Source organism: Oryx dammah, unplaced genomic scaffold (assembly GCF_014754425.2).
Source record: "Oryx dammah isolate SB20612 unplaced genomic scaffold, SCBI_Odam_1.1 HiC_scaffold_28, whole genome shotgun sequence".
Classification (NCBI taxonomy): domain Eukaryota; kingdom Metazoa; phylum Chordata; class Mammalia; order Artiodactyla; family Bovidae; genus Oryx; species Oryx dammah.
In genome coordinates this window covers 111,054,468-111,081,871 of record NW_024070212.1, presented here as the reverse complement: position 1 = coordinate 111,081,871, position 27,404 = coordinate 111,054,468, and the positions used below count along the sequence as shown (strand labels likewise).

At 39.9% G+C, this 27,404-nt stretch overlaps 1 protein-coding gene across 14 annotated transcripts in view; it reads left to right on the top strand.

Annotated features, from left to right (window-relative positions):
* The first annotated feature begins 3,719 nt into the window (after positions 1-3,719).
* The window catches only part of USP40 (ubiquitin specific peptidase 40), an 83,430-nt gene continuing 59,745 nt past the window's right edge, over positions 3,720-27,404 (top strand). For 11 of the 14 annotated variants that reach the window (XR_005719435.1, XR_005719441.1, XR_005719436.1 and 8 more), the window contains exons 1-10: positions 3,720-3,838; positions 4,903-5,117; positions 8,203-8,270; positions 9,395-9,508; positions 12,120-12,284; positions 14,021-14,167; positions 16,449-16,592; positions 19,086-19,214; positions 25,354-25,449; positions 27,292-27,399. Coding sequence is in view for 7 of the 14 variants with exons in the window: in XM_040231787.1 (XP_040087721.1) it covers positions 4,922-5,117; positions 8,203-8,270; positions 9,395-9,508; positions 12,120-12,284; positions 14,021-14,167; positions 16,449-16,592; positions 19,086-19,214; positions 25,354-25,449; positions 27,292-27,399 (1,167 nt within the window). In the remaining 7 variants the exon portion in view is untranslated. Of the gene's footprint in view, positions 3,839-4,429; positions 4,559-4,902; positions 5,118-8,202; positions 8,271-9,394; positions 9,509-12,119; positions 12,285-14,020; positions 14,168-16,448; positions 16,593-19,085; positions 19,215-25,353; positions 25,450-27,291; positions 27,400-27,404 lie in introns of all 14 variants that reach the window. The other 3 variants (XM_040231789.1, XM_040231788.1, XM_040231792.1) reach the window with 3 other exon arrangements.

Here is a 27,404-nt window from a genome sequence, read left to right as displayed (position 1 = left end):
AGCTGATGGGAAAAGCCAACTCATTGGAAAAGACCCTGATACTGGGAAAGATTGAAGGCAAAAGGAGAAGGGGGTGACAGAGAATGAGATGGCATCACCGACTCAATGGACAGGAGTTTGAGCAAACTCCAGCAGATAGTGAAGGAGAAGGAAGCCTGGCGTGCTGCAGTCCATGGGGTCACAAAGAGTCAGACACGACTTCGTGACGGAACACACACAACACAACCTGGTGGGCCCCAATTCATGGACTAAAAACTCCTCACCTTCTCTCACCCGGGTCCCTCCCTCAGCTGACCGAGGGGGAAACACGGCAGTTTAGCACCTCAGGAACTGTGCCCCGCCATGAGGAATCTGAGGGATCATATATTAATAGAATGTTGCATTCTTCTTCCTCTTGCATTGTCTCAAAAACAGTCATAACTGCTGCCAGGTAGCCTGGTAATTGGGTCTGTTTGTTTCTGGTTTATTGCACTGCCACCTCCTTTCTGAAATGCAAGAAGCTACCAGTGGTGGCCTGAAGAGAGTGTAGTGAGCACAAGATGTATTATAGCATGGAGTAAGAGGGTAGTAAGTGCAGGATGTAGTTTTGAGGAAAGCAAATTAGTTATCGATTATAAATTAGGAACACTTAAAGTAAAAACCAGGAATAATCAGGTCTGCTCAAGGTTCTTTTAGTCTTCTTTGTTCTCAGGAAAGGGAAAGAAAAGAAGAAAAATTCATTACTCTTTTTTTCCTTTTCACTACTATAGGATCAGTGGTTAAGAGCACAGCTCCTAGAGCCAGATCAACAGGGTTCAAGTCTTGGTTTGAGGCTTACTTGCTGTGTCACTTTGCAGAAACTATTTACCTCTCAGTACCTCAGTTTCCTTATCTGTAAAATGGGAATGACATCACTACCCATCTCATGGGAGTGTTATGATAATTAAATGAGATAGTGTTTGGAAACCCTCTGCACCTGCCTGGCACAGAATAAATGCTCACACTTCTAAAAAGCATCATTAATCTTCCTTGAGCAGCACTTTACATGCTAAAAACACTTGGGTGAAACTTTTATGGCCCAGAGTCTAGTCAACAGCTTTAAAGATCCAACTTCAATTCTCTGTCGAGCAAACAAAAGATTTAAATTTTCACCATAAACTAAAAAGCCACATTGTTGTTCAGTGGCTAAGTCATGTCTGACTCTTTGTAACCCCATGGACTGCAGCATGCCAGGCTTCCATGTCCTTTACTGTCTCCCAGAGCTTGCCCAAACTCATGTCCATTGAGTCAGTGATGGCATCCAATCATCTTATCTTCTGTCGTCCCATTCTCCTCCTGCCTTCAATCTTTCCCAGCATCAGGGTCTTTTTCAGTGAATCACCTCTTTGTATCAGGTGGCCAAAGTATTGGAGCTTCAGCTTCAGCATCAGTCCTTCCAATGAATATTTAGGGTTGATTTCCTTTAGGATTGACTGGTTTGATCTCCACATGTTAGTGTTATTAATGAAAATGCAACTAATATTTTTAGTGTGGACTGCTGCAGGGGCTACAGGGCAGATCGGGTTCAATCTCTGTCTTGGAGACACTGACAAAAAAGCATATCTGACTTTGTCAGAGACACGGGTTACCAGAGAGGAGCATATCATCCTGAAGCCTGGATGAAAGGGAAGATCATACCTTGTTTAGAGAGCTCTGAAAATTTTAAGATGGAAATTTCAGATGGATGATTTAGAGTTTGAGATGGACTTATAATGAAGGAGGGATTTCCCGGTAGCTCAACTGATAAAGAATCCGCCTGCAATGAGGAAGACCTGGGTTCGATCTCTGGGTTGGGAAGATCCCCTGGAGAAGAGAAAGACTACCCACTCCAGTATTCTGGCCTGGAGAATTCCACAGACTGTATAGTCCATGGGGTCAAAAAGAGTCAGACACAACTGAGCGACTTGAACTGTCACTTTATAATGAATGGAGTAACAAGGATCTGGGAGAGTGGGTGTCCCTTGCAGTGAGGACACAATTCAGGTCACAGCAGCAGAAAGGCATATGGCATATTTGGAAGCACTTTAACTGGAGAATAGTTGAGTCATAAGAAATACAGTATGAAGAGTGTTTGGATCATGGAGGAGTTTCTGCAGTAGATACCAAGGAATCACCAAAGCCTCTTTGGTAAAGAAACACAAGCTTGGGGCGAGCTTCAGACGATCTCATAGTGACGTGCGGGACTGTCATCCTAACGTGGATGAAACTTATCTGACAGGAAGAAAGGGAACCATGGAACAAGCATTGCCCAGGCAATACTCTGAGTCACAAATGATTTGCTTCGTGAGGAAAAGATGAAATTTCAAATACAGCTCCAAGATCTGGAAACGACAGTGGGGTTACTAAACCATTCACTCATTTAACGCATATCTATTAAGATCCTATACTGAGCCAGTCACTGTTGAGATGCCAGGGATAGAGCTGAGCACAAGGGTGAGCTTGTATCCTCAGGAGCTAATAATCCAGGGCTCATTCTTGATCTGAGAATGGAAATTTGAGGAATATTTACTCAAATTTAAGGAAGAGGGAAATGAAGCACAGAAGGCAAAGAAGAAGTGATCAAAAGGCAGTAAGGGAAATGGCAGGATAGAGTGCCTCAGAGCCAGGGAGGAGAGTCACAAAGAGGAGGCTGCCCAGAGAAATGAAACTTGAGAACTGGCAATTCCCACTGTGGTTTCCTGGGCTAGACCTTCAGCCTGCTAGCTGGTTCCCTGCCTCCAGTGCTTTCCCTCTTGACAATCCTGAACATGGCAACCACGGAAATGTCCCTCCTGTGTTCCAAACACAAGTCCTTCAGGCTGGCATTCACTTCGACTCCTGCCTTGTGACTTTCTCTATCACTATTGCTGTTCTCAATCTCTGAAACCTTCAGCTTAAGTCAAAATGATTTTCTCCCCGTCTGCCTCATTCGTTCTTGGATGGAAGCTGGGTCCGACAGGAGATGCCAGAAGAGCCCCCAAAAAAACTATCAAAATAGCCCACCAAATATGCTCAAGCGGGCAAAAGAGCATGATTTTGAGGTATTTGGGGTATGAGGGTCTTCCCTGGTGGCTCAGACAGTAAAGAATCTGCCCACAATGAAGGAGACTTGGGTTCCATCCCTGGGTTGGGAAGATCCTCTGGAGAGGGGAATGGTAACCCACTCCGTTATTCTTGCCTGGACAGTCCTATGGACAGAGGAGCCTGGCGGGCTGCAGTCCATAGGCAAATAGGGTCTGACACAAAAGATGGACACGACGGAGCGACTAAAAACACTTTCCTTTCTTGGATATGAGAGTTGGTGCAGACAAGACAAATACTGAGGACGTTATAAAGGATCAAAGTTATGTGGAACACTTTTCACTGGAGGGAGATACACTTGTAAAATGTCTTTGAAAGTACACGGCACCCTTGAAGCTCTACACAAATATTTCCAAGGTTGAAGTAACCTGGCATCAGCCAAGCCAAAAGACAAGCGATCTTTGTATTCTCTAACTAATATGAATTGCGAGCAGCAATAAATATACACTTTTAAAGAGTGAATGAATGAGTGGCCGCCTGATCCAGCGAACCCGCGAATCTGCCAGGAGTCTAGAAGCGAACACCGTCCATCATTCCAGACGGCCGAAATCTCGGAGCAAAAGAACTACATTACCCACGAGATCCTGCGCGGCAGGCCGGCGGTACCGCAGGGCATGCTGGGAGAAGTAGTCCCCGCGTTCCATAAATTGCTCGCGCACGGAGCGGCGGGAGAACTGCATACGCCGTCATGGTGGCGCTGCGTTGCTGCGCGTTGTTTCGCTTCGAGTTTTGTCCGGGGCGGGGGTCTGGGCTTTAGGCTGTAAGTGGGGTCTGCGGCCGGGGTTCTCGGGAGGGACGAGGCGGGCATAGGGACTGTGTGGGCGGCACGGCCTGAGGCGGGCGAGGCGAGAGGCTGCTCGGGCCGGCCCCGAGATGCGGTGTCCTGGCGTGGGGAGTCTGCGGTTCCGCGCCGCGGGGACCTCTTCCGTCTCGCGCCCGTGGTGCTTGGACGGACTTGAGGGCCTGGCCTCGGCCGTGGCGTGAGGGAGACCGGAATCCAGACCACGCGCTCGAGGCCACACTTTCACGTTCCATTTTTTTGTGAGGAACGGATTGAAAAGAAAAATAATTTTACTTAAGCGTTTCCTGTCACTTTGGGCTAGGCCTTTGCGTTTCTCATCTCCCAAAGAACCCCTCTCCACACTCGATGTGAGTGAGACCTTGAGCGGATGCTTGACGTCCCAGGATCTAATATCGAGATCACTGGATAAATATTGTGAGCCTTTGAGGCCCGATGACTTAAATGGCTTTTTTTTTTTTTCTTTTCCCCGAGTGAAACTCCGGGCTCTCCAGCTTTGGGGCCGGTATTAAATTCCTGTAGGGATTAATTTGTTCCGTTTAACTTTGTTAGCTGTCACAACCTGGTACAAGGAGTGTGAGAAGCAGAGATTTGGGGAAGTGATTCACTGTCCCCAGGCTCTTGTCAACGCTCAGAATCTAGGATTGACTTTGCCACCTCAGCGGATTAGGTGTATTGATGGTTTTTTTTTTTTTCACTAGTGATATCAGTATGCCTTAAAAAAAAAAAGCTGTCATTTATTGTGGGCTAAACGCTATAGACTAAATGCCTTTCTTTCATTATTTGATTTTTTTTTAAATGACCCTGCATGACAGTTGTTATCCCATTTTTACATTGAACGCAGGTTAAGGAACTCACCCAAGGTCACACAGGTAGTGTGGAACAGGGATGAAAAAAATCAGGTCTTGGCTGCCTCCAAAGCCCAGACTTCTTAAGGAGCAACTTAAAATCTCCCAAGGGGGAGATGTGGAGAAATTCTGTTTTAAAAATAAAGACATTTATATAACATGTCATATTTTTTTAAGGGTAGTATTTAGTTTCACAATGTTTGGGGACCTATTTGAAGAAGATTATTCCAGTGTGTCAAATAATAATGGAAAAGGGAAGAGATTAAAGACCAAAGCTTTGGAGCCACCTGCTCCTAGAGAATTCACCAATTTAAGTGGAATCAGGAATCAGGGTGGAACCTGTTACCTCAATTCCCTTCTTCAGACTCTTCATTTCACACCTGAATTCAGAGGTATGATATGTTACATGCATTTGACTAGTAATATGTACCCTCATCTCTACATGTAATTAATCATGCAGAATCACAAGTAGATGAATTATTTTAAATGTGTATTCCACAGTATGTGTTCATTGTTCCTATGAGGGACATAAATTGGTAATTCTCTGCAGAGAAATGTGAAGCTTAGATTATGAATATTTTCTGTATGATCACAGTAATGTTCAGTAACAAACTAAAAATTAAGCAGTGTATTTCTTGTGTAACTCCTTCCTGTAATTTAGAATTTGGGGCTTCCCTGGTGGCTCAGTCGTAGAGAATCTGCCTCCCAGTGCAGGAGATGCAGGTTTGATCCCTAGCTGGGGAAGATCCCCTAGAGAAGGAAGGGCAACTCATTCCAGTATTTTTGCCTGAGAAGTCCCATGGACAGAGGATCCTGGAGGGCTACAGCCCGTGGGATGGCAAGAGGGTTGGACCTGACTTAGAGACTAAATAGCATAATTTAAAATACAACGTAAAGACAATTTTGTCATGAGGGCCAGTCTTCATTATTGTTTCAGTATTTGTATTTTTTTATCTTCTCAAAGAAATAAACACTTAAACCAGAGTTACTCAATGCAGTTATATGCTTCTCTTTGGAGTGGGGAGGTATTGTCATATTAATTCATACTAACTACAGTCATTTATCTGCAATTCTGAAATCCAGAAAATTCTAACAACGTGATCTAATAATCTGAACCTGTTTGGCCTCAGACCTTGACCTGATGTGAAACTGTTTCTAGTCTTAATTATCTCACATGGGGTCATACATTTGTTACAGGAATATTAAGGTTACTATTGGTTAATAGATACTATTAGTGCCACACTCTCCTGGGGATGTAATGTTAACATATATAACCCTTTTTTCATAATAACTTTCTAAAATCTGAAAATTCTGAATTCCAGAGAAACAGGGTGTTAGATAACGGACCATGTGCAAGGAATAGAAACCCAGTCAAAATAGTTCAATTAACAGATTTACTTTAAGAATCTAGGGGGAATCTCCTAGAAACCACCTACAGAAAGCTTCCTTACCTCCTTGGACCCTTGATTCCTTGCCCCTATTTTTCTCCACATGTTTGTCCCCAAATCCCTTCTTTGCCAACTAGCTTCCTCTGCAGGGATGTCAGTCTTAATATTCTTCTACCTTCGCACGGCCTTGGAGGGTCCCCAGCTACAAAGCTCCGTGACTGTAGCTCAGCTCCTCACATGTCTCCATATTCTGAGGATAGGCATCCTAGCTTTTATTCACTATCTCGCCTCCTTCCCACTACTACCAAATGTAGCAAAGTTTTGTGAGGTTTTTTGTTGTTTTCTAAGCTTACAAAGACTTCCTGCCTTCAGAGATTTAGTGTATAATTATCATCAACCCCTTCCTAGGCCCTTCTAATGGTTTGAATTGAACTTGGGATTTAAGAGTGTTGCTTCTCATTGAATTTGGGGTTTAAGAGTGTTGCTTCTCATCTTGGACTCCATCCACTCCCATCAGAATATACCCCCAATGCATTCAGTAATTCCACCATTAAAAGTTTGCAAGATGAATAAGCAGATTCTTAGGGAGGTTAAATCTTTCCTAAGTTTTAGTATAATTGAAAAGAGCAACTTGAAGTAGAAAATTATCCTTTAAAAGAGATTATATAATTGATTAACTTTGCTGTACTGCAGAAACTAACAACATTCTTGTGTTGTTATATAGTTGTATATAAATCAACTATACTCAATAAAAATATAAAAATAAAAAATATTTTCATAAATAATCCAAAAAGACTGAGGTGGTGGTTTTGGAAGGCAGGCAGCTTGCTGAGAGTACCGCTAAGGAAGGATAGGACTGAAAACCCTCTAGCAAAGCAGGTTGGCCAAGCACATGGGTTGACAGGTTAGTGTGACTTGTGTACTTGTAAGGCTTAGCATGAATCCTGATGCTCATTGATGGGGAAGTGTAATTTGGAAAGGGGTAAGGACTGACAGAATGAAGGGAAACTTTTTGGAATCCTTTTTAAAGGAGCAGAACTAGCTTTGGTTCCCCTGTACTCCCAGGTCAGTGTAGCTGGGAATAGTAGGAGATGACTGTAAAAGTCTCTCTATGGTTTTTATGATTTAACCTTTTTGTATACAACCTTCATTTTTTTTTTTTTTTTCCAATTCCTGCTGGGAACTCAGGAAGAATGTAATAGTAATCACTAAGGCAGTAGTGGTTTTCAGTGCAAGACAATATCTGTTCCATCCCTTCTCCCTCAAGTATATCAGAGTCTCCCAGTAGGAGTTCCTGTCTGAATACAGACTTCCCAAAGGATTCAAATGTGCCCCATTGGGTGGCATTCCTAGACACTGAATTAAAAGAAAATGCTGGAGACCAGCAGTGGGTTACCAACTTTTCTTTTCCAGGTAAGCTCACTGCCATCTGCTATTACCCCTGATGCAGAAAAGATATTTTCTTACCTAAAAAGAAAGGCATGATCTCAGAGTTAAAGGTGCTCCTTATGAAAGAGTGGTTGGCGGTCTCACTTGTGGCTTGTAAGTGTTGTAACCCTATTACATATTTCCTAATTCTATTCATGTGGCCTTTGGAACCCATTGTCATAGGCAGTCGAAAGCCACCAAAGATTTATGGTGTTGCAGGGTTTTTAATTGTATGATTTTCCTTTTACAGCTGTCTCATATTAAAACCTTAGCTTCTACTTTATAGTCCGTGGTTAAAAGTAACGTTGTTGCTGTTGTTTAGTCACTAAGTCCTGTCCGACTCCTTCACAGCCCCATGGACTGTAGCCCACAGGCTTCTCTGTCCATGGGATTTCCCAGGCAAGAATATTGTAGTGGGTTGCTGTTTCCTTCTCCAGGGAATCTTCCTGACCCAGGGATTGAACCTGTATTTCCTGCATTGGCAGGCAGATTCTTTACCACTGAGCCACCAGGGAAGCCAAAAATAAAGCCACCAGAACAAAATGTGTGGTCTAGGGATATAAATATTGATTTTTACTTACTGGTTGCCTTGGCTTTCTAAAACAGTTTTCAAAAATGAAATGATGTCATTTACATCTCTTGATTCTACTTTTTTGTTTAGAAGCTTTATTCTCTCTTGGCCTGGAAGAGCTTGGTTCGTTAGAGGACAAGGATAAACCTGATGCAAAGGTATTAAATCCATGATTTACAGGGGATTTTTGAAATATTAAGGAGATGGTTTAAGGAAAGAAGTTCCTTATTCATAGAAATCAGTAATTTTATCAATTACCAAATTATGATCCTTATTTTAGAAAGCACTTGCCCTGTACCTTACTGGTAAGGGAATTTCCCTTCCAGAGAATTGCTTTTCCAGTTGTAATGCTACTGCTGTTTTTTTATAGACAGCCTCACTCTCCACTAAGGAGATATTTGCAAATCATCCACACGAGCCTACCAAAAAACCCACTTAATGCACTTACATGTAGCAAGTACAAAAATAGAGACTAGTATTCTCTCAGTTTGGTATTCCGGAGATAAACTGAGGAATTGGCTTACTATAAGTGCATATCTAATCATGTTTCTCCCTTGCTTAAATATCATTCAGAAATTTATCACCCCCAGACTACAATCTGTACTTATCTTAGTAAGAGTTTCATGATCAGCCCAGTGTCTCTCAAACTCCGTGTATGGCAAAGGGCCTGGTGTTTTGTTTTGTTGTTTTTTTCTCAGTCAGTTGCAGATCAGACTTTTGTTAAAAAGAAATGTTACGACAATGCAAAATTGCCACAAAGTTTCTGGCATATGCTCACTTTAGATATTTAAGTCCAGTCTTCAGAGCAGGCTCTGAGCCGCATTCTCAGTGCCCCAGCCCACACCACAGGGGCAGAACGAGTGTGGTGCTGGCAGGAAGAAAGCAAAGGCAGGGTGCAGCTGGTCCTGTGAGATTTTTGCGGCTGGAAAGTTCTCCATAGGGAGTATGTCTGTATCTGAGCAGTTTTGGAAAAAGGATGAAAATGCTGGAGACCTAAGTTCCTGTCAGTCTGTGATTAATTGGGTGGTTTATTAGGGCTGGTTTGGGTTTTAATATTAATCTGTACTATGCCAAGGTAGAGAGTTCCAGGTAGCTAAGAGTTGTACTGAATTAGAATTTTCAAAGAAAAAAAATGTGTTCATCCTTCACAGTATTCGTAAATTTTCTCCTGAGTGAACTAAATTAACTAGGAGATAGGAGAACAGTAGTACACAGTTCTTTTTAAAATGCCCAGCCAACATTTAAAAGATTTCATCTAGGAGCACGTTTGTTTCTCATTCAGGTCCGAATCATACCTTTGCAGTTACAGCGGTTGTTTGCACAGCTTCTCCTCTTAGACCAGGAAGCTGCATCCACAGCCGACCTCACTGACAGCTTTGGGTGGACCAGTGATGAGGTACGAAGGTCAGCTTTCCAAGGAAATATTACCAGCAATAAAGAGTGAACACTGGCTTAATGTTATCTAGCTTCCTTTAATTTTATCTTATGGTCTCAGGATATTGTTTAAATATTTACTTCTAATACTACACAATTACAAGCCAGAAATACATTTTAGACATTTGCTATTACTCAGGATTTTATGAATGGATGTCATTTGGGGTTGGGGAAAGGAGTTGTGGATACAGGGGAAAATGTTTGTAAGAGCTGGTTTTTATCATTTCTACCCTTTGTACAGTGTAGTTGAGATATAATACCTGTTATGTTAATGGAAAATTGCCATTTTTATAGAAAACCACTTATCAACTTAAAAAGCTGACTGGCAGTTAACATATCTGCCTTTATGTGTTTAAATCTGGATATTCTAATTTTGAACATTTTCTTCAAGCAAAACAGTGACATCATTCTTGGCAGGTCTTTTCGTTTTCCCTGCCTTTCTCTTGACTCGCTTCATTTTCCTCCTGTGTCCTCCTGTGTGTGTGGACTTCCTCCTGTTTTGTTGTGTTTCTTTTTATCTTGCTTGCACTCCTAAGGGTGTTTCACTGCATGCAAACACTAAACCTGTGTCAGCACTAAGTGAAGCACATTGTCAATACTGAGGAGCTGTTAGCTGCGCAAAATCAAAATCAGCTCTGCAGCTCTTTATGGAGGAGATGTATTTCTGCAGAGACGAAGGTATGGGAGACCACCACAGAATTTAAAGAGGCAATGATCAGAATAAGGTTATGTATGTTGCCTTCAGAGATAAACTGTGAACTCTTGTCTTCGAACCAGTAACACTAATTAACTGGACGATGCTATGTGGTTGAAGAAGTCAAGTTTGGGCTTGGAAGTAAAATAGGGTATAATACATTCCCTGAAGAGTGTATGTTATGTTTCTGGTTTATTTGCTTAGGGTGAATTTCTCTTTCTTTCCTTGATTTAAAGGTATTGTCTTGTCTTAAATTATTGAGATATAAGTCACATGCCCTAAGATTCACTCTTTGAAAGGGTACAAGTTCAGTGGTTTTTTGGTATATTCAGAGTTGTACAAGCATCACAAGGGTTGTACAACAGTCACTACACTCAACTTTAGGACATCTTTTCACTGCCACCAAAAGAAACCACATACCCATTAGCAATTCCTCCCCAACCTTGTGTGCCCTTTCCCTGAGTCCCTGGCCACCGTTTTTCCCCTCTGTCTCTCTGGATTTGCCTCTTCTGGACACTTCACAGAAATAGTTTCATATAATATGTGAACTTGTGTAGCTAACATCTTTCACGTAAAGTTTTCAAAATTTATTTCATGTTGTAGTATGTTTCAGCACTTCATTCCTTTTTATTACCAGATAATATTCTCTCGGATGGATATGCCTCAGTGTTTTGGCTTCTTTTAACCTAGTCATCAGTTGATGGATTTCTCTTTGTTTAGATAAAGAGCTTCCTCTTGTTGGCTTCATCTTTCTTAAAGATGTGAAAACCTGATTGATTAATTTCTAAATAAAATCTTGTAGGAAACCCTCTCAGACTGACCTGCAGTGGTAGAGAGGTCTCGGAGGCACCTTTGCCAAACTTAGCATTGTTCAGAAACAGCTTGAAAACCGCAAACTTTCTGTCCCATCAGAGCCAGTGATACTGGAGAAATTGGTATCACCTAGTGCCTTGTGTGTCAGAAACCAAGAAAAAGATCATAGGTCCCACATCTTTTTCCAGCTTTCATCCCTTTATCAGCTTCTCTTCCCTTGAAATGTACCTTCAAAATCATCTTCTCACTCCACTCCTCTGCACCCTCCATTTGCTCCTCGCCCTCCTTTCTACCCTTCCAGTCACAGTCACTCACGGCGTCCACGTGCCCAGTCCAGGAGACACTGCTCCACTCCCTGCAGCCCTCAGTAGCGGCGCTCACCATCCTTGCTGACGTCCCTGGCTCTTCCTTGGGCTCCTGTGCTGGTTCTTCCTTGGGTTCTCCACTCCTATATGTTGGTGTGCCCCTTGACTTTGGATTTATAAATGGTTCTCGTCCTCTTCACATACAGTTTCATACAATGATTTCTTGGTGGCTTTCAAATTAATCTGCAGGTTAAAGCAGATTCCATCAGAATTTTTCTCCAAGCATTGTGTTAGTCTTGCTTTGTTGGTCCACATGTCAAGGCAGTAGGCTCTAGTTCTTCTCAAACGCTGAAGATTCAGAGTGTTTACCTGTCCCTCTGATCTGTGATTTCTTTGTGCACACGCTGCCTGACTGTTCTCTGCCTGTTCTGTTCCTTCCTCGCCTCTCCTCTCCTCTGGCACAGCCATGTACATGGTTTCCTGCCAAACAAATGCACTTTCCTGTTCTCAGGTGACTTGAGTTACATGTACACGCTAAACACCATCTGTTTGTTTTTTCGTTTTGTAGTAAAAGTGAGAATAGGTGGTGATCTCTTAGCCTGCTCTCAGCTCATTTAGCTTAGTCATCCTTACATCTGATGGAGGCTTGCCTTTGGATTTCTAAATAAGTCTTGTGTTTTTCAACTAATATCACTTAAAAAAAAATCTGTTTTTAAAATTCTGAAGCACAAAATTACATTTAAAAGTTACCTGTTTTATAGGAAATGAGGCAACATGATGTGCAGGAACTGAATCGAATTCTCTTTAGTGCTTTGGAAACTTCCTTAGTTGGAACCTCCGGCCATGACCTCATCAACCGTCTATATCACGGAACCATTGTTAACCAGATTGTTTGTAAAGAATGTAAGAATGTCAGTGAAAAGCAGGTGAATATGCAAGAGTATTTTAGTAATAAGTTAAATCATAAATTATAATTCATGTAATTAAATCTGTGATCTGTACCATATGAGGATTAATGCGCTTATTACTATAAATAACTATCACTTTTTTCTTGTACTCTAGATGCTCCCAGATTATAAGTTTATAATCCAGATTTCTCCATGTAAACTGAAAGAAGTAGATATCTTAAGATATAGCTTAAATCTTTTACTTAGTGCTCTAATATTTAGATAGTAGATTTGGGGAATATTTACAGTAGGGACCTGTGGCATCATGAGAAAAGCCAATATCGTCATGGGTCGGTGGTTGGAATATCGTAAAGAAATCACTTAGGTAATAAGAACAGAAAACACTGAGGAATGTTTAAGTTAACAAATAAATCTGTAAGTAAATATTGGATTTAGTTTATTGATGTCCCTCAGAAAGTTCATTTGTATGTGTGTGCTTATGTTTAAATATTATATATATAAAGCTATCATAATCCTGTTTAAACTGGTGTAACCTTCAGTTATTTGTCATAACAAATTGTCGATTTTATGTAGTTAGAAATTTGCTTGTGTAAATTTAATAATCACTGCTTGCACTACAAATCTTATATAACAAATGATTTCATCACTGAATCATTGTCCTTTAATAAAAACCTTCTTTTCTTATGGCAAGAATTATAGAAAGTTATTAAGTAAGTTAATAAGTTATTAAGTTAATTATAGAAAGCTATTAAGTAAAAAATTGAATGCCATTTTCTAAGTGTTGCACTACTTGCCTTTTTGAAGTATATATATATATTTTTCTATATTTTTACATGAAAGTATTGGGCATAAGAAAGACTTTTGAGCCCTTATTGTGTATCATAATAGAAGATTTGGCCAGCCTGGTTTGGAAATATTAAGATGTTATATGTATGTGGGTTGCTATATGATTGACCACTATAATGCAATGATTCACAAAGTAATTTTAAAACATAATGTACGTGAAGGCACATTATAGATTAGGCATTAACTTTTCATATATCTATCTTGTAACCATGTATGAATGTTAGTCTTACTGCTTTAGAATTCCACCATGAACTAATTAACTAATGCTATTTTACGATCCCCATAATCCTTCAAGGTAATGCTATTGCACAAATACACATGCAGAATTATAAATGTGCTTTCAACTTATCAAATTGTGTCTGTTTAATATTGGAAATATGTTGTAATTCAAAGGTAATTTTAGTAGAATTAGAAGACTCACATTTTAGAAAATATCCTCCTCTTAATTTTCATGAAAATACCTTTATGTCCTGGCTCAAAATAATTTTTTTTCTTTAACCCTAGCAGAAGATGGGGAAGCAGGGTTTACAATAGAGAGTCCAACCATGGCCTTGCTGTGCCTGCCTGGAGACTAACATAGTAATGAACTGCACATACACTCTTCTCAGTTCATGGATTCAGTAGTTTATTTCCTGATAAAAATAGGTTTTATTGTATCTACAGTGAACTCGTAAATTGGCTCCTGATATATTTTAAGCTGAGTTATAATTCTCTTGTGAAAGAATAATTTATTGTTATGAATCTCACCGTATCTAGTTGGGAGACCTATGCCTTCATATATAGAAAAGATATATGTGTTTTAAAAAAGAATATATGTGTGATTATTCCCAGTGTATGTTTGAGTTGGTGATCTGTTTGTGAACATCTGTGGAATTGTATTTTCAAAGTTATGTTCATGTATATTTCAGGAAGATTTCCTAGATCTAACAGTAGCAGTCAAAAATGTATCAGGTTTGGAAGATGCACTCTGGAATATGTATGTAGAGGAGGAAGTTTTTGACTGTGACAACTTATACCACTGTGGAAACTGTGGCAGGCTGGTTAAAGCCTCAAAGGTAAAGATAGACCCCTGCCTCTTCTGCGGGTGTGCGTGCAGTGCTTGGAGCAGGGAAGTCTGTCGAGTGAAGTCACTTTGTATGAGACGCACATGAAGCTTTTAATCAGTAATAAGGATTGAAAAGACATTTCCTTACACTGTATATGTATTTGTATTTTAATTTTTTTATAGTGTTTTTTAAGCTTTCAACCTCACAGTTCACTCAACTTCTTTCTCTCCCAGGAAAAATTTATTTGTAGCTCAGTGTTGCGTAAATAAACCTTTTTTTTTTCCTCTGGAAGTTACTATTATGAAGAAGGCACTATATTTTTATATCTGCCAACTAGGAAGCTTGTTGAGCTTTCAGTTTTTTGGTCTGCCACTATGAAAACAGAGAGCTTTATTTTTTGCATATGCAGTTATTGTACAATATTGATATGTATGTTGATAGGTATCTTCCTTGATGCTAACAAATCTAATATGGCCTTTCCTTCTCCCCCCATTGAAAGTACCTAACTTGACAGAGTACATCAGAGTTTTTCTTCATACAACAAAGCAAAATATAGAAGAAAAAGAAAATAAGATTTAAGCAACTGATTTATTTTGCAACGTGGCATCAACTCAGCTGCTATTATTATTTGTAGTAGGAGCTCTTTAACTGCTTGAGGATGGTATGACAGGCTGTTCATTAACTCGGTAACCTTGAACTCAGTTGAGCCAGTGGTTATTGAGCCCTGACTTAAAGAACTACCACAAAAGATTTATCTTTGCAGTTATTCTGTTAAGACAGAGTGATAGCACTATTCCTAGAGCTGACAATATTGAATTTTCCAACAAAGAAAATAAGGGTTGATTTAGACGGCACACGGTATTGATTTGGATCCTGGAGATTGTAGGTGAAAATGTGGTAAAAACAATAAATAAACTCCATGCCTGTAGCTTTCACAGGGGGATCTGAAACCAGGATTTGAAAACAATTTTATATTGTTTAATATTTATTTCCATCTAGCCTTTGCCCTTTTATAAACCCAAAGAGAAAGGCTTGTTTTTTGCTTACTTATTTTGTATTTTCTCATTGGTGTTACAACTACAACCTAATAAAATAAATATAAAATTAAGAGGATGGAGCATCATGGAAAGACAAATACATGCTTAATTTTGGTTGAATTTAATTTGCACATTGGTAAAATAAGAAGCTTTTGCCAAACAAAAATAATTCTTGCATGCACCTTTTATGTCATTGGTTTAATTCATATTCAGTGAAAACTTTTTGATCTTGATATTTTTAAAGTTGCCTTCTAGTTGCATTAGATTTATTGTATTCTAAGGTTAGGCTTGGTTGTGTTACCTAAATTAATGCATATTTTCTTGTTCTGGGCAGTCTTTCTTTTCTTGCCACATTATAGTTGAGTTACTCACTTTTTTTAGATGGTTTTTTTTTTTTGAGCTAGTGTGAAAATCTGCCATGTTGTTAGATTGCTGCTTTTTCATTTAATTTCTTTTTCACCCACTAGATTTGTAGAATTCCTGTCTTAGGGATGTTAGATATTTATGGTTAATTTTATATATGGGGAAGGATTTTTTTTTTTTTTTTGCCCCCTCACATTGCCATTAATAAAGGATTTGGGAAAAGCTCATGCCTTTAAAATAAAAAGCAGCTCAATATAGTGTTTTGTTTTAAAGCAAGGCATTAGATTAAAAAATATTTTACTATCTGCCTTTAAGGACAGTAACTAGAAAACCCCAGTCAATGGATCTCAGTATTTGGGAAGTTAGAGTCCTTTTGAAAGTCTCATGAAAGCTGTGGATCTTCTCCCCAGAAAAATACACACAAATACACATAATATTTTCATATAATTTAAAGGATTCAGATCCACTGAAACAGTCCCTAGGTTGAAGGTGAAAGAGCTCCAGCTCTTCGGTAAATAAGAGCTGTGTAAAGTTGAGATAGTGACCAAGGGGGAAGGTGAAAGGTCAGGGCTTGGGCAGGAAAGAAGCACTCTTTGGGAGGAAGCACTCTCATCAGGTAGATTTAATTTTATTTAGGATAGCAACATTAAAACATACAAGTGCGCTGTAAATTTTTAGGTGTAAGCATAAGTGAGTGATGTCAACTTTTAGCACCATAAAATAGATGAGTTTATGTCAAGAGTTGTATTGAATCCACAATGATTAGTTTATGTGACTTAAGGACATATTTATCTTAAAACTGTGTCATAGGTTGCCTTTTTATACCTTATGAAGTGTTATTCTTTTATATAATTCAGCTTTTAAAATTTACATTTTTTTTCTTTTGACAGTCAGCCAAATTACGTAAGCTGCCTCCCTTCCTTACAATTTCATTATTAAGATTTAATTTTGATTTTGTGAAGTGTGAACGATACAAGGAAACAAGCTGTTACACATTCCCTCTCCGGATCAATCTCAAGCCTTTTTGTGAACAGGTTTGAACTATTCTGTTTTGAAATTCTTTCTTTTCTCCCCTAAAGGGGAATCTTTTGTTGACCTGATTTGCAGTTTGCTTCGTGCAGTCCCTCAGCCTTGTCACTGTTAAAATTTGTGTGCTCAGTTGCTCAGTCGTGTCCAACTCTTTGTGGTCCTAAAGACTGTAGCCTGTCAGGCTCCTCTGTCCGTGGAGTTTGCCAGGCAAGAACACTGGAGTGGGTTGCCATGCCCTCCAGGGGTCCTCATCCAGGGATCCAGCCAGCGTCTCTTACGTCTCCTGCATTGGCGGCTGGATTCTTTACCACTGCACCACCTGGACAGCCCCCATTAACGTTTAGAGTTGCATAATTCTCTGTTGTGGTGGGATGTGGCGTGTACTTTAGGATGTTAAGCAACATCCCTGACCCCTGCCTAGTAGATGATAGTAGCATCTCCTGCTTCTGTGCCCAGAAGTGGCAAAAACGTCTTCAGACTTTGCCAAATGTCTGTGTCTCCTGAGGAGAGGAAAGGTGGGTAAAATTGCTCCTGGTTGAGAACCACTAGTTTATTACAGTCCTTTTTAATTTCCAGGTATGGATTTATTTCTAGTTTTGTTTTTTTTTTCCCCCTTAACTCTCCTTGAAAAATCTTTGAAATGAAAGTTTAAGAATAGAATTAGAAAAGACCCTGCAATAGGAAAAATTAACATTCAGTAGGATGTTCCTATTTGGATCTAGTTTACTTTAGATGCAAAAATGAATTACACATTTAGAACGCGAATGAGAAATTGGAATGTCACTAGTGTAGAATTTGTAATCCTTAAGACATGGGGAAAAAAAAAGTTTAAAAACAAATTAATTACATAATCAGCCTTCTTTATAAGCTGTTTAAAAATGTTTTCTGTGCCATTGCTATACATGCCAAGATCAGAGTGATGAGACTGATGCATTTCTTGTTAAAAAGCATTCTTTACATGTTTGAGACCAGAACATTAATTAGCCAGCTATAGAATTTCTGTGTATCAAAGTAATCTTTTTCTAAATGGTTTTAAATTCGGGTGGACCTTCCTCAGCCTAGTTACTGAGCTTTTGGGGTTTATAATTGTACTAATTTCCATTGAAAGGTTCTAATGTCTTGGCTCTGAGCCTGTTACCAGCATATACAGAATAAACAGGTTTTCCAGGGTACTTTTCCCTGGTCCTATTTGCTGCCTGAAAAAAAAAATTTGTTTTGAAATAATTGAGTTATTTCTCCCTGTCTCAGTTTTATTGAGAAATAATTGACCCACATCACTTGTATAATTTTAAGGTATACAGAATGATGGCTTGGTTTACATATAATATGAAACAATTACCTCAGTACGTTTAGTTAACTTCCATTATCTCATATAGAAAAATTTTTGTCCTTTTGTAAAAAGTCGTTTGTTACATGATTTTAACATGTTGAAATAACAAAACTGAAAAAAGCAAGACATTGAGCATCTAAGAAATTCACAATAATTTTGCTTTTTGTTTTCTGTATTAATGAAAATCATTATCATCTCTGTTTACATCTCTCTTGGTTTTTGCCTGAACCAGACATTTGAAAAATGACATTTAAAAAATGCTGCTCACTTAAAAAGTATAATTTAAGAAAATAAGTTCCTTAAATAATTGACACTTCCCAAGTAGCATCACGTATGCCAAGTATCTTTTAACCTAAAGTAGGTTTTGTTTTTTAATGCCCATGTAGGTGTTCATACCTGAAGTAGGAAACGGCAACCCACTCCAGTATTCTTGCCTGGAAAATTCCATGGACAGACAAGCCTGGTGGGCTATAGTCCATGTGGTCACACAGTCAGACACGACTGAGCATGCACACACAGGTGTTCATAATTATACAGTTATAGAACACATTGCTTGTAGAAAAGATTGATCACAGATTTGATAACTGAAAAAAGAACTTTTCATTCCACTAAACTGCCTCCAAACAAAACAAGCTAGTATTCATAATTGCCAAATTCCTGTTTTACGCAGAGGACTGAAGTGTCTGGAGGGGAAATGCATAGTAGATATAGCTCTGACTTTGAGGCACATAACAATCTTGTTAAAATATATTCAACTGCTAAAGAACTCCTTTATAAACCAGTGTAATAGGTTTAATACGAGACAATTTTCTCTTGCTAAAATGCTCTCTCACTCACTGATAGGGTAATATGTCTTGTGTTATAATGTGGACTTCCATGATTTTAGCCAAAGTACATAAAAATAGCATCTTGATTGAATATATGTTTTTATGTTTAACTCAGGCAGAATTTGGTTGGTGTAGTATGACTGGTATTTTCAGTCAAAGAATTACACATTTCAAAATTTAAAACTGGCTATTCAAATTTATGTTAATTTACCCTAAATAATAATAATAATAACCAGTGATGTTTCTTACTGATTTTAATAGTTGAAATTCTTCTTTCCCTTTTCATTATATATATCTTTGTCTTATGTAAACTATAACAGTGTTTATGTTCTTTCTTGTAGAGTGAATTAGATGACTTGGAATATATGTATGACCTCTTCTCAGTTATTATACACAAAGGTGGTTGCTATGGAGGACATTATCACGTGTATATTAAAGATGTCGATCATTTGGGAAACTGGCAGTTTCAAGTAAGTATAGAAATTAAGAGTATCTTTGCAACTGTTTTCTAGCCTTATTATTTTGGTGAGGCTATATTTTGGTCATTTCTTATATGTTCACTCTGTGGAAAACTCTTAAAGGCATTAAAAGTTTATACAGATAGAAGTTTAAATTTTTTAAACACCTCCTATTTGCTCTTCACCTAGGTTCTCCAATTGTTAACACTTTGCCATATTTCTGCAAGCCCATCCTCTGTATACAAACACACACACACACACACGCACACACACAGAGTTAACATTATCATTATTAATGCTGAACCACTTGAAGTTTCATGGGCCTCTTTACCCCTAAATTCCTTAGTGTTTATCTCCAGAGAACCAGGACATTCTCTTACATAAGCGTAGATCAAAATCAACTTTAATATGATACAATACTATTTATTATCTAATATGTATTTTATATTCAGATTTAACCTGTTTCATCTAAATCCTTTATAGCATTTTCTTCCCACTATAGTGTCAAGTCCAGGAACATACATTATGTTTAGTTAACATATCTTGAAAAGTGAAAGTGTTAGGTGCTCAGTCATGTCCGACTCTTTGCAACGTCATGGACTGTAACCTGCCAGACTCCTCTGTCCATGGGATTTTCCAGGCAAGAATACTGGAGTGGGTTGCCATTTCCTACTCCAGAGGATCTTCCCAACCCAGGGAACGAACCCGGGTCTCCCACATTGCGGGCAGACGCTTTACCATCTGAGCCACCAGGGAAGCGTCTCTTGCGTCTCCTGCATTAGCGGGCAGGTTCTTTACCATCTGAGCCACCAGGGAAGCCCTTCGGTCTCTTTTAATCAGTAACCATTCCTCAGCTTTCTTTGTCTTTCACGGCACCAAACAAAAATGATCGGGCTATATTGTCTTCTTTGTGTTTTACAAATGAGACTTCAGTCTTCCTGAAATGCTTTGCTGTGAATGGCATGATGTTTATTCTGTCTGGGAACCCAGTTTCCCAGTACCATTTATTTAATATTCCATTCTTTCCCCACCAATCTACAATGCTAGTTCTGTTATATTGTTATTTTTATTTAAGTCCATTTTGGGGCTCTGCATTCTGTTTTTGTTGTTGTTGTTCCTTGTTTTCCTATTCCTAGGCAAATGCTACACTATTAATTTCTGTAGCTGTATTAGTAAGTCTTGTTATCTGGTAGGGCAAGTCTCTCTGTGTGTTGTTATTCTTCAGGAGTGTTTTGGTTTTTATGGTTTTCTGAACATTTCTAGAGTCACCTTGTCAATATTCTCACACATATATGCACATAAAAGTAGTAGGGTTTTGAATCTACATGTGTAAATAAGATATATCTTTTTGGTTTTTAGAGCCTCTTTAGTGTCATCTAAAAAAAGTTTTATAATTTTCTCTAGAAAATAAAGCACTCACCGGGAGTCCAGTTCCAGTTATTTGCAGTGGAAAAAATTGTGATATATTACATGCTAGCCCCAAATTCTCAACCAGTTTCCTAAAATGTAACTAAAACACCAGTATGTAAGTTCTAACCCATCATGTTAGGATGTGGCATGCTTCGACATGCCTTCCTGGTTGTCGAACAGTTAATACTGTGACGAATGAATAATTGCTCCACTTGAGGTAACACAGCTTCTCCGAGTGCGGTGCGTGCATGTGTGCATGCTTAGTCGTGTCCGACTCTTTGCAACCCCATAGACTAGCCGGGCGCCTCTGTCTGTGGAATTTTTCTGGCAAGAATCCTGGAATGGGCTGCAATTTCCTCTTCCAGGGGATCTTCCTGACCCAGCGATTAAACCTGGGTCTCCTGCATCGGCAGGTGGATTCTTTACCACTGAGCCACCTGGGAAGCCCTCTGAGTGCCAGCAGTATTGAAACATGCCATGTTCCCTTCGCTGGCATTCACTTTGCTTTTCAGAACATCTCCCTGTGTTTCTGATGCTCTGTCGGTTGTATGTAGAGTGTACTGAGAGATACTTGTGCTTTGTAAAGTTTGGATATTTAAAATCTAACTGTTCTATTGGGAAAATATTGACCAGGGAGATGTTCTATGGTACTGTGTCTATTCTGTGTAGCTTTTGGACTGCTTGTGGCTGCTATATTGAAATACAGTTATCTTGTTAGTACATTGACTTTATAATCAACCATCTTGCTTTTGGAAAAAAGACAGTTTTGTTTCACACTTTGCTATCCTTAACCTCCCATTTCTTTTATTTCTAGAACTGGTTTATCCAGTTTGGGGTCTAGGAAGCCATACACGGCATCTCTCGAATGCTTGTGCCTATTTGCCAAGATACTAGCTCACTGGGCACATTTCAGTCAGATAAGAGTGACGCACGTCTTACCTCCTCTGTCTAGTTCTGCCCTCCATGATCTACCGTTAGTTGCTGATTCTTAACCTGTTACCTTCTTTCACACTGCTGTCTTCCAGGCCCCATGAAAAGTGAATCTTGCCATGGGCAGCCCATGGCAGAATCTTACTCTCCAAGCAGCTGTTCTCCCCCACATCACACACACCCCCCCCGACTTTCAAACAATTACATTAACTTTATTTCATTCTCTCTAAAAGATGAAGTTGAACCTTTTATTAGATCTTTACAGAAGCTTGTGAACAGGTTTTATAAATAGTTATTTTATAGTTCTTTTTTTTTTTCTCTTTGCCTAGTCCACTGTAGTTCCTGGTTTTTTCCTTCCACTTATGCTTCTATGGCGGAGAAGGCAATGGCACCCCACTCCAATAGTCCTGCCTGGAAAATCCTGTGGATAAAGGAGCCTGGTAGGCTGCAGTCCACGGGGTCACTAAGAGTCAGACACGACTGAGCGACTTCTCTTTCACTTTTCACTTTCACACATTGGAGAAGGAAATGGCAACCCACTCCAGTGTTCTTGCCTGGAGAATCCCAGGGACGGGGAGCCTGGTGGGCTGCCGTCTCTGGGGTCGCACAGAGTCGGACAGGACTGAAGCGACTTAGCAGCAGCAGCAGCAGCAGCTTGCTTCTGTGGTAGCCTTGTTTCCAATGTTGCCCTGTCTCTCTTCAGCCTTAGAAAATGCTCCTACCTTCCATGCAGTTCTGCTTCTGCCTCAGGGCTGTGTCTATGCTGGCCGCAGGCCCTCCTCAGTCTTGCTCAGCCAGTGTCAGATTTCAGGCACTTCTCTAGAGGGCGGGATTTATCCTCAGTCTTTTGATGCATAAAGTATTTATTTCCAGTTTCCTTTTTTAAGTTTATCATTGACATCATGCACAGAGGTAAGCTTCACACTGTGCAGTGAGGTAGCTCAAAAGGAATGATTCTTCCATATCTTCCTTTTGGGTTGTTCTCCCTTGGATATCTCTACAATTCTGTGTTCATTTCTTTGGAAAGGGTAGCAGCATCAAGCTCTTCTCTCAGTTCCATTATATGACTCAAAAGGGCAGGCAGGCATGCTTTCACTTGGTTTGGCTCTCTGCACTGCTTCTCTGGTCTGAAGCTCTGGTACTTTAGCAGGGTCTTCCTGAAACTTAAAGAACAATCAGACGATTGCTTTCTGTCTCTGCCTGTATATTTCCTTATTCATGACTTCTGTGAAATATCACATTTATCTTTTATTATTATTATTCCACTCTTTAAGAATCACTAGCTTTTCATCTAGAGCTTTATGGTGTTCAAATAATGATGCATGCTTTAAGAGTTCCAACTTCAGTAGGTATACCTGCTGGACACTGCTTGTCTGTTTACTACCATTATCCTGAGAGATCTCTTATGCCTAGAGACAAAGGACTCCAAATACTGTAAACACAGGCAGGTATTGTTTTTTCTGCTTTCAGTTTGGTGATTTCTTCTTCCCTTGCAAGTTTCCCTGCTAGGTGCCATCTGCAAGGAACACCTTTAAATGACCTGTCTCACATAATGTTCCTTGGGTGAAAGCCAACATTTCAGCCTCTCTCAGCCCAGCTAGAAGATGAGCTCTTCCCTCTTGCATGGAGGTCATTAACTATTCAGAATGTGACCCTAGATCTTGCTATGAAGAGGAGCCTGACTTATGCCTTCCAAAGCGGGGGGCTTTTGTTTCATTGATGGTTGCTATCACTTTGAACATTTGAGGATGTGAGACAAAGGAGGCTTTTCGGTAACTCTCAGGAGTCAGCCCCGGGACTGGTGCTTGTAGGACCAGCCTGTCCTCACAAGACCAAGGTTGGACACTGGCAGAGTGCAGGAGGACTTGGCCCCGGCCACATGCCCCCTGCACCAGTGTCACATCCCAGGCGATGCCAGCCTACCTCTCCCCTCCTGCCATTTTTAAATCTCTGGTTTCTTAGCCATGAATGTCTTTGCATGCTAAGTCACTTCAGTTGTGTCCAACTCTGTGCAACCCCATGGACTGTAGCCCACCAAGCTTCTCTGTCCATGGGATTCTCCAGGCAAGAAGACTGGAGGGGGTTGCCATTTCCTTCTCCAAGGGGTCTTCCCAACCCAGGAATCAAACCCATGTCTCTTATGTCTCCTACATTGGCAGGTGGTTTCTTTACCACTAGGGCCACCTGGGAAACCCGTGAATGCCTTTAAACATCTTAAACACACTGTTTTATTATTCTCTACCTGAAAATTGCAGTATCTGAAGACCGTGGGTCTTTGGATATCTGCTGACTTTGTTTCCTCATGATTTTGTTATTTTAGACTGTAGACTTGGTTGGCTATTTGTTTTTTAAGAATACGGTTTAGGAGTGATTGGAAGCCTGAGTTAAAAGTACCCTCCATGAAAGATGTGTGACTGACTCTACCACATGCCTGTGGTCACCTGCAACCTTTAACACCTTGAAGATAAGATCTGTGTCTTAGAGCCATGCAACTAGGATGAATTTGGGCCACAAACTCACATGAGGACCTGTCTGTGATTATAGGTTTTTAGAGGGAGTGTATTTCCACCTTCATCTAGTAGCAAGGTGAAAGCAAACAAGTTTCTCATTGTCCTTTGTTGAGGAGCGGGGTTTGTAGATCATGCTTATATTTAGAGCATAGCCCTTTCAGGTTTCTAGCTTTTTGCTGGGATCTATTTGTGTGGCATAATAAAAATATATACATTTGATCTTTGTCCTGGATTCCTGGCTTAGAGCTCCTTGAGAGTTCCCCAGTGATAAGGTTGTCTTGTCTTGTTCATAATGATCCCCTTTCAACCATACCTGAGTTTATGCTAATGAAGTTACCTGCAGGGTGAGGGCTGGTCACCAGAGGGACCAATCACATGGTTAGAGGGTTAGAACCTTCAGCCCCTTCCCCTGACCAAGGAGGGACCAGGGGCTGGAGATTAGTTTGGTGGTGTGTGCTCATTGCTGCAGTCATGTCTGACTCTTTGCAACCCCATGTACGGCAGCCTGACAGGCTCCTCTGACCATGGGATTTCCCAGGCAAGAATACAGGATGCATGCCCTCCTCCAGGGGATCTCTTGACCCAGGGATTGAACTCATGTCTCCTGTGTTGCAAGCAGATTCTTTCACCCCTGAGCTACCGGGGACCAATGATGGGTCACCAAGGGCCAATGATTCAATCAGTCGTGCCTGCATAATGAAACTTAAATAAAACTCTGAAAGAAGGGGACTAAGGGAGTGTCCCGGAGAAGGCAGTGGCACCCCACTCCAGTAGTCTTGCCTGGAAAATCCCATGGATAAAGGAGCCTGGTAGGCTGCAGTCCATGGGGTCACTAAGAGTCAGACATGACTGAGCGACTTCACTTTCACTTTTCACTTTCACGCATTGGAGAAGGAAATGGCAGCCCACTCCAGTGTTCTTGCCTGGAGAATCCCAGGGACGGGGAGCCTGGTGGGCTGCTGTCTATGGGGTCACACAGAGTCGGACACGACTGAAGTGACTTAGCAAGCAAGCAAGCAAGCAAGGGAGTGTCCAGGTTGGGGACCACTGTGCTAGAAGCTTTATTTACCTTGCAATCCCAATTTATAGAAATGCTAGAGAGATAGGTAGTTTGTCCAGGCTTATTCAACCACAGTTGAAATTCAAAGCCAAACTGCCTGATTCCAAAGCACATACAAATTAGTATGATATTTTTATCATCATTTCTTCATCTTGAAACCTCCGTGGCACAAGCATTCCTGTTTTGCTAATTACTAAGAGATTAGTGATAGAAACTTTTTTTTATTGTTTTCCTTCTTTAGGAGGACAAAAGTAAACCAGATGTGAATTTGGAAGATATTCAGAATAAAGAGGAGATTGATGATCCATTGATGATTCTAAAAGCAATCTTATTACAGGTAGAAAGAGTATGTTTGTGTTTATGTATATATCAGCTATATGATTTAGTTGGTAGAAATGATAGATATTGTTACTATTCATAGTCTTTTGGGGAGAAATTCTCTATTGAAAAAAATTTTTATTAGAGGCTTTCTGATTATAAAAGAAACACTTATGAATGGTAGAAATTTTGAGGGGAAAAAATTGAAAGTATATAAAGAAAATAAGTTTAAACCAAATGTCTGGTGACTTTTAACACTATGATATATATTCTTTGCATTTTATTTCCTTTGTGTTTGTATAGATATGTTAGGGTTGGGTTACAAGATTTCTTTGGATATTATTATTGTTATTATTGTTACTTTAAATAGAATTGGGATATATTGTATATACTTCTTTGGAATTTACTGTTTTCCCATATTATCCTTTTAATGTCTTCAGGACCTGAAGTTATGTCCCCTTTTTCATTCCCAGTACTGACAATACCTCAAGTGTATGACTTTTAATCTTTATCTTATACCCTGTTGTAAAGATGGTAGTCTCTTTTTATTTATTCATTCATTCTTAATGAACATTTTTTTCTCAGTTTCTTTCTGGAGACCTAGGCTGATTATTGGTCTATGGCTACCGTATTAGTCTGCTAGTTCAGTTCAGCTGCTCAGTCGTGTCCAACTCTCTGTGACCCCGTGAATCGCAGCACGCCAGGCCTCCCTGTCCATCACCAACTCCCAGAGTTCACTCAAACTCATGTCCATCGAGTCAGTGATGCCATCCAGCCACCTCATCCTCGGTCATCCCCTTCTCCTCCTGCCCCGAATCCCTCCCAGCATCAGAGTCTTTTCCAATGAGTCAACTCTTCGCATGAGGTGGCCAAAGTATTGGAGTTTCAGCTTTAGCATCAGTCCTTCTAATGAGCACTCAGGACTGATCTCCTTTAGGAATGACTGGTTGGATCTCCTTGCAGTCCAAGGGACTCTCAAAGAGTCTTCTCCAACACCACAGTTCAAAAGCATCAATTCTTCAGTGCTCAGCTTTCTTCACAGTCCAACTCTCACATCCAGACATAACCACTGGAAATACCATAGCCTTGACTAGACGAACCTTTGTTGGCAAAGTAATGTGATGTAATAAAATCCCACAGACGGGTGTCTTAATTAACAGAAATCTGCTTTCTCATAGTTCTCAGGCTGGAAGTCCAGATCAAGGTGTCTGCAGATTTGGTTTCTTCTGCGGCTTCTCTGTTTGGCTCTTGCTGTGTCCTCAGATGGCCTTTTCCGTGTTCATGTGCATCCCTGGTGTCTCTGTGTGTCCAAATTTTCTTTCTTATAAGGTTGCTTGATTGGATAAGGGCCCACCCTTAAAGGCCTCATTTTAACTTAGTCATTTCTTTAACTGCTCTATCCAAATATAATCAGTTAAAATTTTGAAAGTTAGGAATTCAACATATGAATTTTTGTGGTAAGGGGACAGATTTCAGCTCAAAATAGTCACTTCTTACCCCCTTTTAGAAGTTGTTTATAATTCAGAACATTCAGAAGAGACCAGTAGTTTTTTTTTGCATGAAAATATTTCTTCTAAAAATCCCACATAATATCAGAAATTTACCAAATCTCTAAATACACTTTGGGTATTGCTCTTGAAATGTTTAAACGTTACCACATAGAAAGTGGCAAAATTCAAGTTTTCTAAACTTAGGCTTAATCTATTTTAAAACATTTTTGATTTTTAAATAATTTTGGTTAGTCCACCTACTTGTTTGGTGTTACAGGCCCATTTATTAATCCTGTTGGTCCCTTGAACTCATAAGCATCGCACCTAAATCTTACCAGATTTTCTTAAATGACTTTTCTTTCTTTCATAAGGAGGAGAGTAATCTAATTCCCGTTGATCAGCTGGGCCAGAAACTCTTGAAGAAGATAGGAATATCTTGGAATAAGAAGTACCGAAAACAGTATGGACCACTGCGAAAGGTATT